General features: G+C 33.5%; 1 protein-coding gene across 7 annotated transcripts in view; it reads right to left on the reverse strand.

Moving 5' to 3' along the window:
* Fife (regulating synaptic membrane exocytosis protein fife) overlaps positions 1-18,121 on the reverse strand; it is a 212,513-nt gene that overhangs the window by 2,049 nt on the left and 192,343 nt on the right. For 4 of the 7 annotated variants that reach the window (XM_065358812.1, XM_065358814.1, XM_065358817.1 and 1 more), the window contains 17 exons: positions 15,201-15,458; positions 13,159-13,246; positions 10,856-11,046; positions 10,490-10,555; positions 10,280-10,404; positions 8,596-8,708; positions 8,424-8,485; positions 8,269-8,321; positions 7,791-8,026; positions 7,542-7,702; positions 6,327-6,479; positions 6,006-6,209; positions 5,763-5,921; positions 5,567-5,657; positions 3,127-3,185; positions 2,761-2,796; positions 9-110 (listed from right to left, as the gene is read on the reverse strand). In XM_065358812.1, coding sequence (XP_065214884.1) covers positions 9-110; positions 2,761-2,796; positions 3,127-3,185; positions 5,567-5,657; positions 5,763-5,921; positions 6,006-6,209; positions 6,327-6,479; positions 7,542-7,702; positions 7,791-8,026; positions 8,269-8,321; positions 8,424-8,485; positions 8,596-8,708; positions 10,280-10,404; positions 10,490-10,555; positions 10,856-11,046; positions 13,159-13,246; positions 15,201-15,458 — 2,157 coding nt within the window. Of the gene's footprint in view, positions 1-8; positions 111-2,760; positions 2,797-3,126; positions 3,186-5,392; positions 5,658-5,762; positions 5,922-6,005; positions 6,210-6,326; positions 6,480-7,541; positions 7,703-7,790; positions 8,027-8,268; positions 8,322-8,423; positions 8,486-8,595; positions 8,709-10,279; positions 10,405-10,489; positions 10,556-10,855; positions 11,047-13,158; positions 13,247-15,200; positions 15,459-18,121 lie in introns of those variants that run through there. The other 3 variants (XM_065358813.1, XM_065358815.1, XR_010557979.1) reach the window with 3 other exon arrangements.

Below are 18,121 nucleotides of genomic sequence, written 5' to 3' on the forward strand. Positions count from 1 at the left end.
ATTCTCACCTGGTGGATTATCTGATGGAGTCAGACCTCTAGCGCTGCAAACCTTGACTGCTAATTGGCCCTTGGTGATGCACAGTTCTAGACCCAAGTCTATGTTTCCACCTGTAAATGAAATCGTGTTGGTTAGAAGATATTGCAAGGAGGTACATCGAAGACAGTTGCATTAAAGCGAAACATGAAAATAAATTAAAACTTGAATCACATCACACTACAGCTATTTTAATCTACTAAACTCTTCTCGTGACAATTTTTCGTATTGTTGATAAATTTTCATTTTGTATAAAAAGTACCTAGGAACATTCTACAGGCAAGGCACGAATGAATGGCCTGACTACTTTCAGTGAGCAAGTCCTCAGCCAACTGCATATTGATCAAGCCACAGGGACGCAAGATAAAGCCATTTGAAGTTTTTTTGGAAATGATTTCAACAAACCCTCAAAACTATTTACGGCAAACCGGATATGCAACTTATCAAACATGCAGTCGCTTGCAAAATTGTCAAGACATTGAAGGCTCATATTTCAAGACTACATTATTCAAGAGATCTCGAAGAGAGCAAGTACAAAAATTAAAATCGATAGGTAGCTGAAATTTGAAAACCTTGAAAATGAATTTTCAAAGTAAAAGTTGAACTTCTCGTGACAACCTCAAAAATTTAAAAGCTACAGGTAAAATTTAGACTTGAAAAATTACTACAAAAACACATTTTTCATCTTCTTTCCAACGAACCATTTTTCAAAATTCAATTCCAAAACTCCTACGAGTTATAACGATTTTTTTTTGAATGAAATTCAAAAAATTAAGACGCTGATTTCAAATATTGGCTCATTTTTCCGAATAATCTGTTACCCCTCTCCCTTTCAGTGCCCACAAACGTGGCCAAAACTACCGAAAAATTAAAAATAACATGAGAGGCGTCGTTCGGTTGGGTTTTCAGAATTCCAAGTTTGAAAATTTATCAACCTTTTTTAAGCAATCCATCAACAGTCTTACAGCTTAAACATTTACCTAAGTATATGAAAAAAAAACGAAAAAAAAATTTAAAAAAATTGAATAGTCAAAAACAGAAAATCACACTATAAAAATTGATCATTTCTGTGTAAAAAGAGCCATGTAAATGAAGAACAACCTCGTATGTAGACCATTTCTACGTATGAGCCATTTTTTCAGAGAAAAGAGAGATTATAGGTACTACCTCATCTCTCCTTGGCGACACTCAACATTCAAGGGTGGAAACTTTTGTACATGGGTGGCATTTTTTTGAAAAAAAAACCCTCGTTCTTCATTATAATTTTTTTGGCAGTAAAACGTAAAAAAATGTCCAAAATGACTGGAGCAACAAAGGAACCTCTCGAAGGATCCGTCTCTAATTCGAATCGATCCTTCTCCTAACCAAAATTTCGGCTGCCAAAATTGATTTTTTGATTTTTGGTGACTTTTTGAGAATTCAAAATTGATCTTTTTTGGCGATTTATGTTAATTTAAAAAAATATATTTATATACGTATGATAGTCACTTTATTCAGTAAAAATGATGAAAATTAGTCGTGAAACTATAGGTTATCAACTTCCTTGAACCGAACTTCATCGTTTGTACTCGTATACCAGCATGATTTTGAAATTCTTCAAAATTCTTAAATTTTTTTAAAAGACGTTGAAATATAGTTGGACATTTAAAAATCGAGTTGCGGCTTATCCTCGAACTATTTGACGGATTTATTTACATTTTGACCAATTTTCGGATGGACATGCTCTAGTGCGTTTTTTTTTTACCAACATATTTTCAATGATAGATACTCGTATAGGTAGGTAAGTCAAGAATGATGGTTAATAAAGTGCACTCGAGGAGTCCACCTGCAAATTGATTCAAGCATGAATAAATTCTTCAGATAGATCGACTCTATTTTTAGCTGTCCAGGAAAATTTCCACGCCTTCCGGAGACATTTTAAAATTCTTGAGAAAACAAAAAACGCGCGGGAAGATTAAGAATGGTTAGAAATGATGAAATTTTGTTCAAGGGAGTTGATATCATTTTCAGAAATAATCATCATTATTATTACTGAATAAAATTGGGGGAAAAACACGATTAAATCGTCAAAGATGGCCAATTTTGAATTTGAAAAATTTGCCAAGATTCACGAAATCAACTTGGCTAGCTGAAATTCAAGTTATGAAGATTTCAAACCGTACTCTTTCAAAAATTCACGGTCCCATTCAAATCGAAGGCGAATATCTCTAAACGAAAGGTTCCCTTGTAAAGCATTCATCTATTATGCAAAAATCATTAAAAATATATGTAGGTACTTAAATGTGAATTTGTGTGAATGAAAGTGCGTAAAAATTGAAAAATGTGTGTAAAAAAGAGGCTATGTTGCGTGAATGAATATTGAAAAATATCTAAGAAAAAAGTGATAAAAGTGATGATCAAATTTGCAAAAATGAATGATGAAATTAACGAAATTGAATATAAAGTAATAAATTTGTGAAATGCATAAAAGTGAAAATTGTGCAAAATCAAAATGAGGATTGAGTAATGAACTGGTTGCTTATAGGATGTAAAAATTAACGATGATGTGTAAAAGGTGATTAGGGTGCATTATAGGCTATCTATTTGACAAAAGTGCATAATAAACTGTAATAAATTGACGATGGTGCGTTAAAAATTGATGAAGGTAGGTGCATAAAATTGATAAGGGCGTAAAAAGGAAAAAAATTTGTAAAGGAATATGCATATAAAAATTTTTTGATTGACCTGATTTGGCGGTATTTGGAAATTTTGGTGATTTTACTGGGTACAAAAAGAAAAAATATGGCTTAAAATAACATTGAATTCAAAATTTTTCAAAAAAAATTTGTCAGGCCCGTATAAAATCTATTTATTTATTTCGACGAGCGGAATTTTGAAAATTTGTGAGAGGAGGACATTTGAAGCACAAATCTGTGTGTTTCTAATGTTTCGAGAGAAAAAATGAATTTTTCAGTGGAAAATTACCGAGCTATTGTAAGGAAGAATTTCTGAATGAATGGGTTTTTCTTCAATAAACTTTGAATACGGGCCTGACTTACTTCTGAAATAGTGCATCACCTAGATACTTCTATATTTTCTCGAGTTACCTACCTTTAGTAAACGAGTTAAATCTTGGTTCCAATTGGAATGGTCCTAATTTTCGATCATCTCTGCAAACATAAAAAATTTTAATTAATAAGGTACGTCGACTACCTACTCATTCGTGATTAAACATAGGTTGGTAACTCTAAAAATATCCACAAGGTAAACTCAACATAATTATACATCAAGTACACGTCCTAAACACATAAACATTTATTGATACATTCACATCGCATGCTTCATTGGCTGAAATATCGCTGTGGTAAGTGAACATCGAGGTATACATATGCATTTTATATACGAAAGGAGAACACAAATAAAACAATGAGTTCATTATCATTTTCAAGCCATATGTTATGGTTATAAGCTTTATGAGTATAAAGCACACACAAAGACAGGTATAGTCGAAGCGAGTCATATGGTTCCACGAATTAAAAAAAAACAACAAAAACAATAGGTAGTGTATTTGGAGGTGCAATACACTTTGGTTAGTTAATCGAAGAGTACCTCTGATCTAATACATAAGATGAGTGACATGTCCTTGGGTTCACATTTTGAAAAAATTCATGGGGTACTAAAGTGTATAGTGGGCATCACCTTGCTTTTTTTCATCTCTCAGTTCACTTTCCTTATTCTCAAAACCCTGAGAAAGAGTGAGGGAAGTGAACCAGGGGAGATGAGAAAATTTTTTTGAAGCTTCGAGACACTACACACATTCCACGAATTATTTCAAAATTCTACAACAGGAATACAATCACTTACATTATCAAAGGGTACTCTCGCAAAGAAACACGATCATGTCAATGTCACGATCTCAATCTACCCTGCCAAATTTTCTTAGTCATTGCGTCTAATCATAAAAACTTTTTTGTGTGAAAAAAAAATGATAGAAAATAAATCCAATCGATGGATTTATTTTCTAGTGTGAAAAAAAAAGTCAGCGTTATTGTAAATTCAAGAAAATTACCAAGTATATCTTTCAACATCACATAGCATGACACAAGTACATAGGTAAAAAAGTACATACATTCACATTTCCACTGTCGATGGTAAAATATGCGGGGGTTTTGCAGAAAGGTTCAGCCTTAATTATCTACAACACCTCAACAAAAAATTTATAAATTTTTACGCCATTTTTGCACGTCGATTTACGAAGGTAAACGAAGCGAAGGTTTTAGGGTACTACAGCTTAGGGTTAGGAAATAAAAACCACGCCTGTTTTGCATTCAAAAAGTACTGCCCGTGTTACTTTTTTGATCCGGCTTTGCATACTTTTTAAACGCATAACCGACCACACGCATACGCCTTCCATATAGGCAATCAGGTTCAATATATAGCTTCAAGTGTCACAGAATCATTAAGTCCCAGAGGAAGCACATTCTTCGACAGTGGCGCATGACTCGTTCATTCTTTATGTCTTCATGGTTCATGATACAAAGTGCTAACGCGTGAAAATGAATTTTCATGAGATGTAAAGTGATCGAGTGATTCTACAAGCTGTATGATCTTTTTTGATACAATTTTTTTTCCAAATCACTAAATAATTAGATACTTTACTTTAAATGTACATAATAATATAATACAATAGATATCAAATCAGCTTTTAGTGCCATCTGAGCGATCTTATGTATCACCATTACGTGAACGTATCAACTGGGTGCTCATTAAATGGTTTCTAATAATTTGCCTGAAAGTAAAGCAGCCTGAATGACATATATTTTTGTAAAGTTGCTGGCCACGAAAAATAAGGAGTAAAGTTGAGCACCATCAAGTTTAATTTCTTCGATATCATGTAGCTTCACTCTCACTCCACTTGACTTCAAATTCGAAGGAGTTTTTCAATTTATTTAAATCAATGCAACAGGCCTCATCACTTTTTTAAAAATATGTATCCATTCAAAAAGTAACATAACGTTCAAGAAGTACCTACCTAAATATTATTCGAAATTCCTCCCGTAACTTAACCCCTTCAATTTTCCAATCCTACAAATCAATTCACACGTATGCAGTTCAAGTTGCATCATCGCCAGGCAAATTATTCAAAAACTATATTAACTTGACACCCAGTATTTATATCAAATAATGCGCCACTGTACATCGGGTAGCAAACATAGTGAACAGTGAAGCTTACAAATGCGGTGGATATTACACATCGAGGCAGACATCAACAAAGAAATTTTCAGTTACATGTCAGCTTTCCATGAATTTCGAAGCTTTTCAGAATTTCAGCCGAAGCGAAAAGCATTCACAACATGTAATGTTAATTCATACAGACCTGAAGATTGGCTCTTTTCCCCGAATTAAATTCTATCTAGTTTTAGAGGACGATAAGTTTTCTTGAATTTACAATTAAACATTCGATATTTATATGTAGGTAGTAGTGATCATGTAGTAGAAGTAGAACGCTCTTAACGTCGAACTGAACGTGTGTGTGTTATCAGTTCGTTACCTTGGTTCATCATCGTCGTTTTGCTGGTCACCCGATGGCTCCGCTAGTTCGGGTACGGAATCTTTCGATTCTTTTCTGCGATCGCTGCTTTCTGTAAATTAAATTGTATAGGTGAATTAAAATCTTGAACACTAATGTCCAATAGGTGCACTTGAAAGTGAATAAGTTGATAGGATGTTAGAAACAGGAGACTTACTTCGTCTCATACGCCAATCACCACTGCAAATGCTCATACTTCTTCCAAGTAATTCTCCTTTGACGGCTTTCAGATTTTTAAGGATTTCATCTGGATCTGGCCTCGGAGTACAGGAACTTCGGCGTCTTCCTTTCGATGAATACGTAACTGGCGGTATATCTTTGAAAAAAAAATCACACCGTGAGAATCGAATTCATGAAAATTACTTATTCGAATAAAATTTCATATGTATCATATTGATACCTTTATCAGAATTCTGCGTTGATTGGAAGGAACTTCGTCTAGATCCAGGAAGTGATCTTGAAAAGTCTCTGTTTAGTTGATAGGGTTCAACTTCCAACTGTTCTGATTGACTCGATCCTCTTCGAGATCCTGCTAAATATGCGTGATCTGGATGTAAGAATCCATATGTGCCATCTCCTCCGTCAATTTCACTGTCTCTATCTTCTGGACAATTGGACAATATTTGAGTACTTTGTTTTTTGGTCAAGATTGCATTTTTTTTATGGGGTATCAGAAGATATTGTACATACTATAAGCAAATTAATTCATCATCATTTATACCTGAAAGTGAACGTTGAGTGCCATCCAAACTGGGCGTTGGAGAATCTGGGAAGTATTGGTTCGGTTTTTTCACTCCAGGAGTTTCGGGGTTTTCGATTCTATACCAGACTGGCGTATCAATTGTCAAGTCAATTTCTGGTATGACAACTTCACCTATAAGATAATCATAGCAATTTGACTCAATTATAAGTAAGTAGGTATCTAGACAGGTAATTTCAGAAAAAAATCATTCAAATATTTAGACATAGAAAATTTTGCAAAATGTTTTTTTGATTAGTTTTACCGATTTGGATGCCCTTTTAAATAAGATGTCTGTGTTTTTGAAAAAATTGAAACTTAGTTTTAAAAAAAAGAACACATTTTTGGACAATTTTGTTTCACCACTTTTTAATCAAAGTCAATAAATTAAGCATCGGCACGAAGAAAATTCATCTGCTCTTTTCGTTTCTTTGATCCACAGAGTCTAACAAGCAGAACAGAATTAAATAAGGAAATGAAGGAGAATAAATTTAAAAATGGATCACCAAGGCGACTTTTGTCAATATTTCAAGGGGTCATAATTTTTCCATATTTTTTTCCTTGCATCATTAATTGAAAATTTTTCAAAAATCAAAATTATAATTGAAAATAAAATTTTAATATGATTGAAAAATGGAAAAAACACAAAGTATCAAAAAAGCAGGTCTAACGAATAGGTATGTACTTGAGAAATTATGAAAAAAAACAGAACTTTCAGAGAGACCATTTTTCTAATGTTTATTTTAATTTTTGAGTTGGTGACCGGGGGGGGGGGGTCAACATTTTTTCAGACCAACATTTTTAGTCTCAAGTGTTTTGATTTTTAAAACAGGCAGATGATATCTGCAAAATAAGTAATAAGTACCAAGTATGTAGGTACAAAAAATCATGATAGCAGGACACATAATTATTAAGTATAAGCAAAAAACTAGGCAAAAATTGCACATTCAGGAATATTACGACACCCTGTGATTCTATTTTTATTCAAATGCTCAGCTCATGAGAAAATTTTCTCCCAAATTTTCCTGTTTTCAAATGATTTTTTTTTACCAATGTTTTGTTAGATATGAAAAAAAAAGTTAGTTAGGAATGTCATTATAATGCTTGCAACTGCTTTTTGGAAATTGATAAATGTGTGCAGATAAAACGAACAAGTTTCACAGATCTATGTACAATTTGATCATATCGTTCACTTACCTATAAACACTTGTTCACCATCAGGTCTTTGATCCCAAATAGTCACTTCTAAAGCTTTTTCTAAGACATTGCCATTTTCAGCACGTAATTCCACCGTTGTATTCCAGATAGGATTTTGATTAGGTTCAGCAACATCAGTAAATATAATTTGGTCGTTATCGCTGCACAAAAAATAATCTCAGGTCAAATAAGTATTCTTGAAATTAAATTTTAACATTGATCGAAAATCCGATAAATTTTCACACATACGTCGTAGGTATTAATCGAAGTCTAATAAATGCTTCCGGCTGGCAACCTCCGAAATAGTAATCGTCTCTTAAAGGTAAACTATCGGCGGCTAAAATTGAAACAACTAAGACAGATTTTTTCTCTTTGCACCAAAATTCTAATTGCAGTCTACTAATTTGCTCGGTTTTATTGGCATCTTTCTCCTTCTGCTGTTGATCTTGATTCGCTGCGTTCACAACCATATCTTGAAGTTCCATCTGTTAAAATATAGATAGAGATGGGCGATTAAAAATTTTGTTCGTGTTGTAGTAGGTTGATAGATTCTAACAATTTGTTCTTAAAATCGACTTATGATGTCCAATTATATCGGAAATTTAAACACTAACGAAATCTTTAAGCATACGATAGACCTTTTATTCTGCGTGACTGTGACTCTCTCTGTTCAACTTTTCCAAAACTATTTGACTATGTACGAAAATCAAGAACTAATTTTACTCACCGGTGTCTTCGGTAGTTTTCTTCTCGTCGGTGATATCACAGGTTCATGGGGTTCTAGGTAATCGATAAAAACCAATTAAAATATACTCTACTCGTTACATAAACGATAAAAATATAGTAGGTAAGTATCTACTTTTTACTTTGCCGAGAGCTTACCTACAATTTCTGGATTCTTTTTACGGGTTTGACTTATAAGGTCATCTTTCGATTCGTTCATTCTATAAAAAAAAAAAAAAAAAAAATAGAAAATTGATATTTTTTTTTGCAAAATACTTTATAGGTAGATAGGTGCTTTGAGTGATGAGTGAAGGAAAATCTTTTTACTCACTTGACACCTTGTGTTTCCACAACCATATCTATAACATCGCCAGTTCGATCCATTATTGATGTCACTTCGTCAAATGATAAGTCCATTAACGGAATACCACATAATTCTAGTATCTGTAAAATTCTCACGTTAATTAAATATTTACCTACTTAAGTACTTCTTGCTATGTTTGATGTAAATTTTCACTAGATAGTATAATAATTCAATGCATGAAGTGGGTAACATTGAAATTGTGTCAAATTACAAAAATTATTACTTGGAACGTCACGCACAAAAATTTTAAAAACTGTCTAGGTAAATTCGTATGAAATTAATTATTAGTCTACAATTCAAATGGAAAACAGTGTTCATTGTTCAGTTAGTTAGCATTTTTGCGGCACAAAAAATATCGGAAATGGTGTATTTTGAAATTTTGCAATCACTCTTCTTTAAAAACATTTTTGAAGAATTTTGAGCCCAAAAATGAGTTATGATTTTTTACATTTTTGATAACGTGTCATGTAACGTATCAAAATGGATCAATATTTCTCGAGAAATTCAAATATTTCGACGAGAATTGATTTCAAAACTTTTGAAGAATATTAGATTTTAAGATTTTTGAAAAAAGAGTAACTCGACCAATCGAAATGAGTTGAAAATTTCACCAGACAATCAAAAGTTTCTATCTAAATTATTGTTTTTGAATTCTATTTAGAGCCCAAATTGAGTCGATTTTCCAGGTAGCGCAACCTATAGGGAATACTAGAAATCAATCAATTTTTTTTCTGCAATTTTTTAAAAATCCTTAAACAAAGTTTCGATAGAAAATTTTTGATTTTCTCGCAAACTTTAAACCCACTTAGATAGGTCGTATAACACTTGTTCAAAAATTTTAAAAATAATTCACGATCTCATCTCGGGCTCCAAATTTTTCTAAATTGCATTAAAAATATATTCCATTGAAATATTCGAATTCTTCGCGAAGTTTTAACCCATTGAGGTCGGTGTGGCATGAAATTTTTTGAAAATCCCAAATATCATGACCTGGCCCAGTTTTAAGCTCGAACTTTTTTTTAAAATTCCATTTTTAAAGGCCACATGACATATTTTTGAAATATAATTCTATATGAGTTTATGTGGCCATGTGACGTAGCCAGGGTTGAATTTGAGGTAATTTTCTGAAAACTTCTCATAGTAAAATGCATCTGAAATTACTGCTCAAGCGAAGCAATAATGGATACCTTTCAAAAAAATTGGTCCTAAAAACGAAAAAAACGACCATTTTATCACGTTTTGATTCAAATTTTCATTAGTAGAGGAAAGAAGATGATCCCAGTTACCCCTTCTCTCCCCCTTGGTAACGTCACTGATCATAACTAAATTTTGGGCTCAAAATTCTTAAAAATTATTTTTAAAACGTTTTTGTTGGAATAACTATTTGAATTGCTCGCGAAATTTGTAACTCATTTTTGTAGGTCACGTGGAATTTTTTTCAATAAATCCGGGAAACCGCAGTCCAATTTCGAGGTCAAAATTTTTCAAAAATGTTCAAAAAAGTTTCGTTAAAATTCTGGAATTTCTCGCGGAATTTGAACCCATTTTAGTCATCAGGTCATTTGGACTGTCGAAGTGTAGACTATATTTTGAAAAAGTTTACGGAAATGAATAAATTATTATCTTGAATTACATTTGAATAATTACTCACTTTATCTCCTTTCCTTAATCCAGCTTTTTCTGCTGGTCCACCAGGCATTGTCCAAACGATATAAGTGTATAACGTTCCATCAGGACCAGGTTTACCACCAACTACTCGCATACCAAAACCTCTCGCTGTAAATAAATTCAGATTAAATTAAGTATCTAAAAAAATTATGAAACGACTTTGCTCAAAATAATATAATATTTAGGTACCTACTTTTATGAATCCGCTCGTTCGGATCCCTCCTCAAAATAACTCTTCTCACTGGTGATACGTCGGAACCTGAAATGCAAGTGTAATTGTAACATCGCGACAACACATGCACACATATTCATAATTATTATTTATCGTGAGTCAAATGGAAATCGACTCCAAACAGAGAAAATTCACTGTCCAATAGGAATGATTTTTTCCAATTAATTATTTTTATTTATTTTAGCTGCAATAGAGGTGATAATAATACACGATAGGATGTCAGCTGGCTACATTAAAACCCTTGCAGGGGAGTTTTTTTCAACTAGGAAGGTAATATCTGTCTAGATATGCGTATTAAAAAAAACAATCAATGATAAAACTATTTACTCGGTTGATGATCCAATTCCAACTGATCGACGTCGTCGATAACGATTTTAATATCTTCGCCAGATAACGATGATTGTCTGCGTAAAGATTCGGCATACGAGTTATCCGGTGGCTGAACGTTGCACGGTATTGCAGACAACGATTGCCTCGGACTTCCCAGCATGCCTGCCTTAATAGCGTTTATATCGGGTCTGCAATCAATTCATCGGGTTTTAAATATTAAAACCACACACCAGGCTCCTTTACTCCTACGTTTGTTGCAACGAGTACGAGTCCTTAACGAAAAAAAGAAAATTTTCTGTTGCCTAACACACATAGCACAGCAGATTCAGTTTCATTAATCAGTTTAACGGACGTACTGTCAGCTTTAAAATGGATCCTTTTGAGAGAGAAACGCTTTTAACTTTTTAAATAAATTATTACCGAGTACTTCCATCAGTACCATAAAATCTTTTACTCGTTATAGCAACTTTAGTTAAATTTACGAATAATGGAAGATTGTGGAAACGAAGAAACGTTCTTGTAATTGTTTAATCGGCACGTTAAAGTAAGGAAACTCGGCTAGCTTTTACGTTATCGTAATTTCCTAATTTAAAATGGACCTCGTTCAACGGCGACAATTTCCACCGTTTTCTATTTAAATTTCACGAAAAAGTAAAAGGACAATTTTCACCAGCTATACCGAGTATACCTACCTGTAGGCAAGGTATTAAAATATTGGATACGCGCAATCACAGACATTCCCTTAGGTCAAGGTTACCCTCTTTCCCCTTCAGATTACGATACCAAGCGTTGAACGAGAAAAAATACGTAATTTTGAAACGGGTATTTTAATAAAGTTGCATGATGGCAATCCGTCCTGATTGCGAATCGATGTTGATACAGTTGCATACCATTTTTTACTCGCAATATGCGCTATATAATTATCTACTTCAACGTCGAATACGTATACAGGGTGTTTCAGCGTGTTTTTAGATAGGTACCTACAATATTTCATCAGTGGGCAGAATCTGAATTTTGAAAAAATGTCGTGGAAACATTTATTTTGAGATGAAAGTCACCGAAAAAAGCTGTTAGTCTCGGTGGATGCCCCTAGAAGAAGAGGTTCCCTTGCAAGTAGACTTTTTTAAAAATAAATTATTGAAATTATTATAATATAAATCGAAAATCACATTTCCAAACGCATCAGTGCGATGGGTTTTTTTTAATCATTTTTTTCACTCGGAGAAAATTCTAAACAAATAAGGTGAAACTTTTCCAAAAATCAGCTCCCATGTGTTTCTAGACGAGAAGAGAAACTACCACATCGTCAATTTGAAATTACATCAGAGACGCTAATCAAATCACACGTATGCAGGAAACCAAGCCTAACATTTCGTCGTACCTACATTAATCTATTCATTAATTCCAACACATACACGAATACATATAGGCAGCCAGGCACCTCTACCTACTTTATTAAGGTCACAAAAAAATCCAACCATATTTTCTACGGGTTATAATTTCACACATTCAAATTAAATTATCAAAGGAATTCCCACACTGAAATTAATTTCCACGTTTTCCAATTTGCCAACAGAAAAAAAAATAATCGAAACTAATAAACGCCTGCATTCAAAACTAAAACCAATTCAAACTTCGATACGTTCCAAACTAAGTATAGATATATAACTGAAGTATATGTAGTATGAAGGTATTGAAATTCCACACACTCCTAAAAGCCCCAGTATAAATAAAAGAGCAAAATAAAATCTATTCATATATTTTTTTCTCCTGCAACCCTTTGTAACAAGATAAACTGATTATCTTTCGGAGGTTTTGCTCTATATCGTGTGTTCTAGGTTTTTTCTTTTTTTTTTCTTTTAATAAAATTTAAAGCACGTTTTCGAAATCGGATATTGGAATTGTTTGTTAGTTTTTAGACGATATAACTCGAGCGTGAAGAAGAAAAAAAAAGCACAAATATGAGGTGCATCATTTTATTCGTTCTATAACTTGGCGCATATAAGGATTAGTTGATAAAGATTTTCTGATTTTATAAAGCCGGATGTTACAATTTTTATAAAAATTTATCGCTATAAGTAAGTGTTTTTTTTTCTTGTTCGATTCACTCCCTTTTTTGTACAGATGGTACGCGAATTTCATGTACGAGAAAAACTTTTCCTGTGTTTGCTATATCTTCGTCATTTGTTTTCTTATAATTTTATATATTTTTTTATTATAACTCGAGCATTAATAATACTTCTACGTGGACATCCGAGCTGTGTAATACAAATTTACAATAATCAAGATATTTTACTCACAACTGAGATCCTCGGCGTCTTGCTCTTCTTTCTTCGTCTGTGAATTCTGCCAGTGAAGGTGATGATGATTCGCCTCCATCATTAGGTCCTATTTTTAAATTAGAATTTGTTTATTAATAATGAAGTGATTTCAACGGTAAAAAGTAGGTAGGTACTTCGAAAAGTATTTTTTTAATATGTTTACAAAGAACAATACCCGGCTACAATTTCAATGAAAAATGAACTTTCACAAGAATATCTATACCTATACACGAAAAACCCAATAACCGAAATAACTGCCCTGATTAATTTTTCTATTTTTTGAAGCACTCTCATATTTAAAATAATTAAAAATCAAAAATTTACCAAGTAGGTAGGTACTTATCATTCAAACCGGCAATATTTTAGCGAAAATGAAAACACGAACTACATACATAAGTATAGGTACGCTTAGTAAACTTTTCAAAATATGGACAAAATATCCGAAAACCAAATTTCAACATTTGCAGCTGATTTGAAGCCTCTACAAGGTTTAATTTCTCATTTTACTAAATAATTACAGATTATGATGCAAAAGACCACGATACGTCAATAAAGTTATAGCGTTCGCAGTGAAAACACGCTGAGGTTAATAAAATTGCATAACCTGTTCGCCGTAAATACGCAGTTTTCTCTCGACGGTGGTGCTTTTAAATTATTATACGAAGCCAACATTTTAGAGAGAGGGGATTTCGAGAGAACTGATTCAATTTTCGAGGACCATTTTATACCATAACCCAAAATGAGCCCCGTACATGCGAATAAAAAAATTAAAATTTTCTCGAAAAATATAATAATTGGTATAAAAACGTAAGTTTTCGAACCTCGGAGGCTCCAAGTGAGTAATAACTCAAAAATAACTTCCATCGATTCCACTCGACATTAAAAAGCACCATTTATTTTTAAAACTTGCAAAACCATTGTCGACATGATTCAGCAATCTCGATAAAATAAGTTACAACATAGATAGACGAGTCGTGTTGTAATAAAAACTAGAAAATAAGGAAGAAAAACGAATAAATGGGTGAAAAGAAAACGTCAAAATAGACCCAGAAGTAAGTAAAAGTTGAAAATCCAACACCAACACTATGGGCGAATATGTGCCTACGTTGATTTCAAAATACTCGCGAATATTTGTGAAGTTTATTTTTAATCTAAAACTGGTGGGTAATTTTTTTTTTCATCGAGTCCACGATTTTTGTAGACGCCTTTTAGCAAGCCTCTTACGTATATTAAAATTGGAAATTTTCTACACCTTGACGTCAGAGTAAACAGCGAAAATTTTCAAATCACTCCGGTTGAAAGTTTTAATAGCTTTCATAGTGTAAAGCGTAACTCCTACGCGTCGGCTTTTCGAAATACTTCTCTCCATATCCCTTTTCACTTTTTTTTTTTTGGTAAGCAGACACAAAATGTGAAGCGAATTAAAACGGAACTGTATATTATACAATTGCAATGGTTGAAAAAGCACATTAAATTCATTGAATTGCGTTTCTATCGATGGAAATTCATCGAATCTGTTCCATTCTACGAATATTATTACTCTTTAAATGTATCTACCTACTTCAATCTTGCTTGGAACCTACTTATCAACAGCTGAACCAACAAAATGAAAATGTTTGGCCAGATTCGAAAATGTTTGATGAAACTAGTAGCACGAGAAATTTTTACTTTTAGGGCTAATTTCCAAAAGCATTTCTGGCGATAAGTTTAATTTCCGTTATGTTCTTTACGTCAAAAAGGTTTATTTAATTGCGATGAACCGATAAAAGTGGCGTTTTACAAAAACACTGTTGATTCGCCACAACACTAGAACTTCTCCGCGTTGAAATCAGATTAAACAGTAAACCGAAATGTATAAAAGCGGAAAGTGTTTTTCAAGCAATGTTTACACATTACTTACGGTCTATTTCCTCACTCCTATAACCCATTCGATGTTGATTTACGCGGCGAGAATCGATACAAAAGTACCAACTTTAACATATGTAGTATAAACTCAGCGTGCATGAAAATTTCCAACTTACCGCTTAAATCACTCAATGGCTTTGGTTTCATAGATTGTCTTCTTACAGCTGGACTAAACGATTCTTCGTTATCGCTTGACATCGGTGGCCGACACGATGCTCTTCGTCTAGCGTCGATATGCAATCCTTCGTCTTTATCATTAGGCGATGGTGTTCTGAAAGACGATCTACGGCCAGGATCTGGTTTCCCACTCGCCATCAACGAGCCATCTGGTCGCTTATGGTACACGTCGTAGGCTGAAGCACGTCTTGGTATGGCTGCAACAAAAGATCAGCTTGTATGAAGCCTGCTGATGGTGACATGTATGCCATCGGAATGGATTTAACGAGAGATCGACGAAGCGGTGATTTTCCGAGTACATAATTTTCCCCATGCATGGAATGCTCACAGACTTGAGCTACAGTTCTTTGCTCAAAAGTACATATTTATGCTCCTCAATGTCAGCTTCATTTACAAATTGACACTTCAGTAATTAAAAATCATATCCACCGAAAGTGGAACCACCCAAAATTCAAGAGCAGCGCTAAAAAATCAATCAACAATAAGCCAAAGTGTTTTCTAATTCTTAATTAATCATAGAGTGCAAATGAAAAGTGCACAAGCTTCAAGCTACATATGATACCATGAAAGTTTACTTATTACGTGATCATTTCCAAAGTTTTATAAAGTTTGACAATACTTGTCACATTTCCGCCAATGATCTTCGCTGGAAGCTTCTAACTCAAATCGTGAGGTAAGCTTCCAATAAATACTTGGTAAGATGCAATGTGCTAAACAAAAGTTCAATTATATATGCGGGCATTACGAAAATACAAAAATGCATTCTAGAAGCCCAGTCGAAAAAATTCAAAATATCTTAAGCAACTTTCCCATCCAAAATTATTATATGTAAAAAAAAAAAAAAAATTCAAAACTAACAATGCAATTTTTTCATTCAAAATATTGAAAAGAGTAGCCAAAAGATTTATTCCAAAGTCAATTGTGTTTTGTGAAACATACTTGTATAAACATGAAATGAAATTTCCCTAAGATCAAAAAAAAAAGGCCACAAAATAAGCATCCTATTTCCCTGCCTTTAAAAGTTACGATTCTGGCAGGTTTTTAATTTTTGATTTTCAAAATTTTGGTTCATTAAGTCATAGCTTTATCTGCTTATTCCAAGCATTTTTATAGAACTACACAAATCAAATGCTGGATGGGAGATTGGGAGGAGAGAGAGAGTGAGGGGACCGTTGGAATGGAAATTCAGATCATTTATTTTTTCTACATTGTTCATTCTTCTGAAATCAAAAATTTTTTTCATAACTAAAACCTCAGAACTGCTCCACCCTTTATACTCTTTCCCCCTCTCTTTCCGTCCATGTCTCAGGAAATTGTCGGTTGAACACTTCTTTATTTCTCATAGGAGGAGGGGGAATTTTTTCATAGTCAATTCCTGTTTAGAGAAATCAAGCTGAGAGGTTAAAATTTAAAATGTAGTCCTAATTATTAATTGAATTTAAACAGTTTTTTATTTCAGAAAATTTGGAAATCAAGATTTTCTCATGACGATTAATTGATTTTTGAGTCATCGTCGAGTCTTTCTCGAGTTTTAAACAAGGGGTGGCTTTGGAAATTTTCATTTTGATTCTTTTTTTAAAACAGGAAAATTCAAACATCTACCATAAATACTTTCTAGAACAGCTTAAAACCACAAGCAATCGTGTTCTTTTAGAGAGGGGTAAGAAGGGGAGGTGGGATGGGAGGAGTGGTTGGAAATGGAGAATAAATCAAATTTCTGTTTTCTATTTCGATTCAGTCAAATCCTGACATTTACGTGAAAAGTGTCTAAATTTATAATCTTCAAAAAATCATTCTGGGTAAATTTTTTAAAATCGGAGAAGAATAATACAAAAAAGAACATAATTTTGCTGAATTGTCCTAGAATTTGATGCCTCAAATCGATTAGAAACAAGTTTAAATTGTTTTGAGTATTTCTGAGGGCTCCGCAGATTTTTTAAAGTTTCAATTTCCACAACATTTTACCAAAATGAGTACATGGGTAATTCTCAAAAAAAAAAAGGTCAATTTTGATGTGCGTAATTTTGAAAAACAAAAATCATTTTTTTAGAAAATTTCAAGTGGGAATCGTTTGTATAGATGTCCTAGATCCCTTTTCTAATGTTGGCCTCAGTTCAATCCCCCCACTGTGGGCCCTGACCCCCCCTAAAATGGCGATAATTAGGATTCGACCCTCATCGATGTGTAATATGTCGATTGATATGTTCTCGAGATCGTAGAATTCGAATCTGGAGTTATTTTTTGTAGAGGTGGAGGGTGAGGCGTGGGGAGGGGGAAAATGTCAAATTTTGCTTAATGTCGACTAGCGCGATAAAAGTACAGCTGTCTGAAATTTGGCCAAGTCGAAGGACAAATGAGCGCTGCACAAGCCGAAGGACAATCTCAACGTTTTTTCGTTTCTAGCCTTACTTACTGGACATTATTTGATTTTTAACACGTAATAAATGTTTACTTATTATGTAGAATAATTTCCCTTTTTCAATCTTCGTTTTTGGCGGGTTCATTAGGGTAAATAAAAACGCAATCCGAAGGACACAGATTTTTCTAAACATCAAATTTTCAGAGATAAGTACGATCAGAATGAGCCATTGCGTAGGTTTTGAAAATAACAGTGCGGGGTAACATTTCTATGAGAACAGTGAACCACTGTAGCCACTCACCAGAAGAAAATGTTAGATTGGGAAGCTACCAAAAATAATTGAAAATTGCTCTAAAATTTGCGCAAAAAGTGTGTGACAGTTTTCAAATGTGAAATGTAAGCTTCCTATGGACTTATTGCAATTGCAATTTGCACAATAATGGACCTTCGTGTTCTATGATAATGAGAATGTGTCAATTTTTTCAAAAAATAATTGTGCAA

This window comes from Planococcus citri, chromosome 3, assembly GCF_950023065.1.
Source record: "Planococcus citri chromosome 3, ihPlaCitr1.1, whole genome shotgun sequence".
In the NCBI taxonomy this organism is placed as follows: domain Eukaryota; kingdom Metazoa; phylum Arthropoda; class Insecta; order Hemiptera; family Pseudococcidae; genus Planococcus; species Planococcus citri.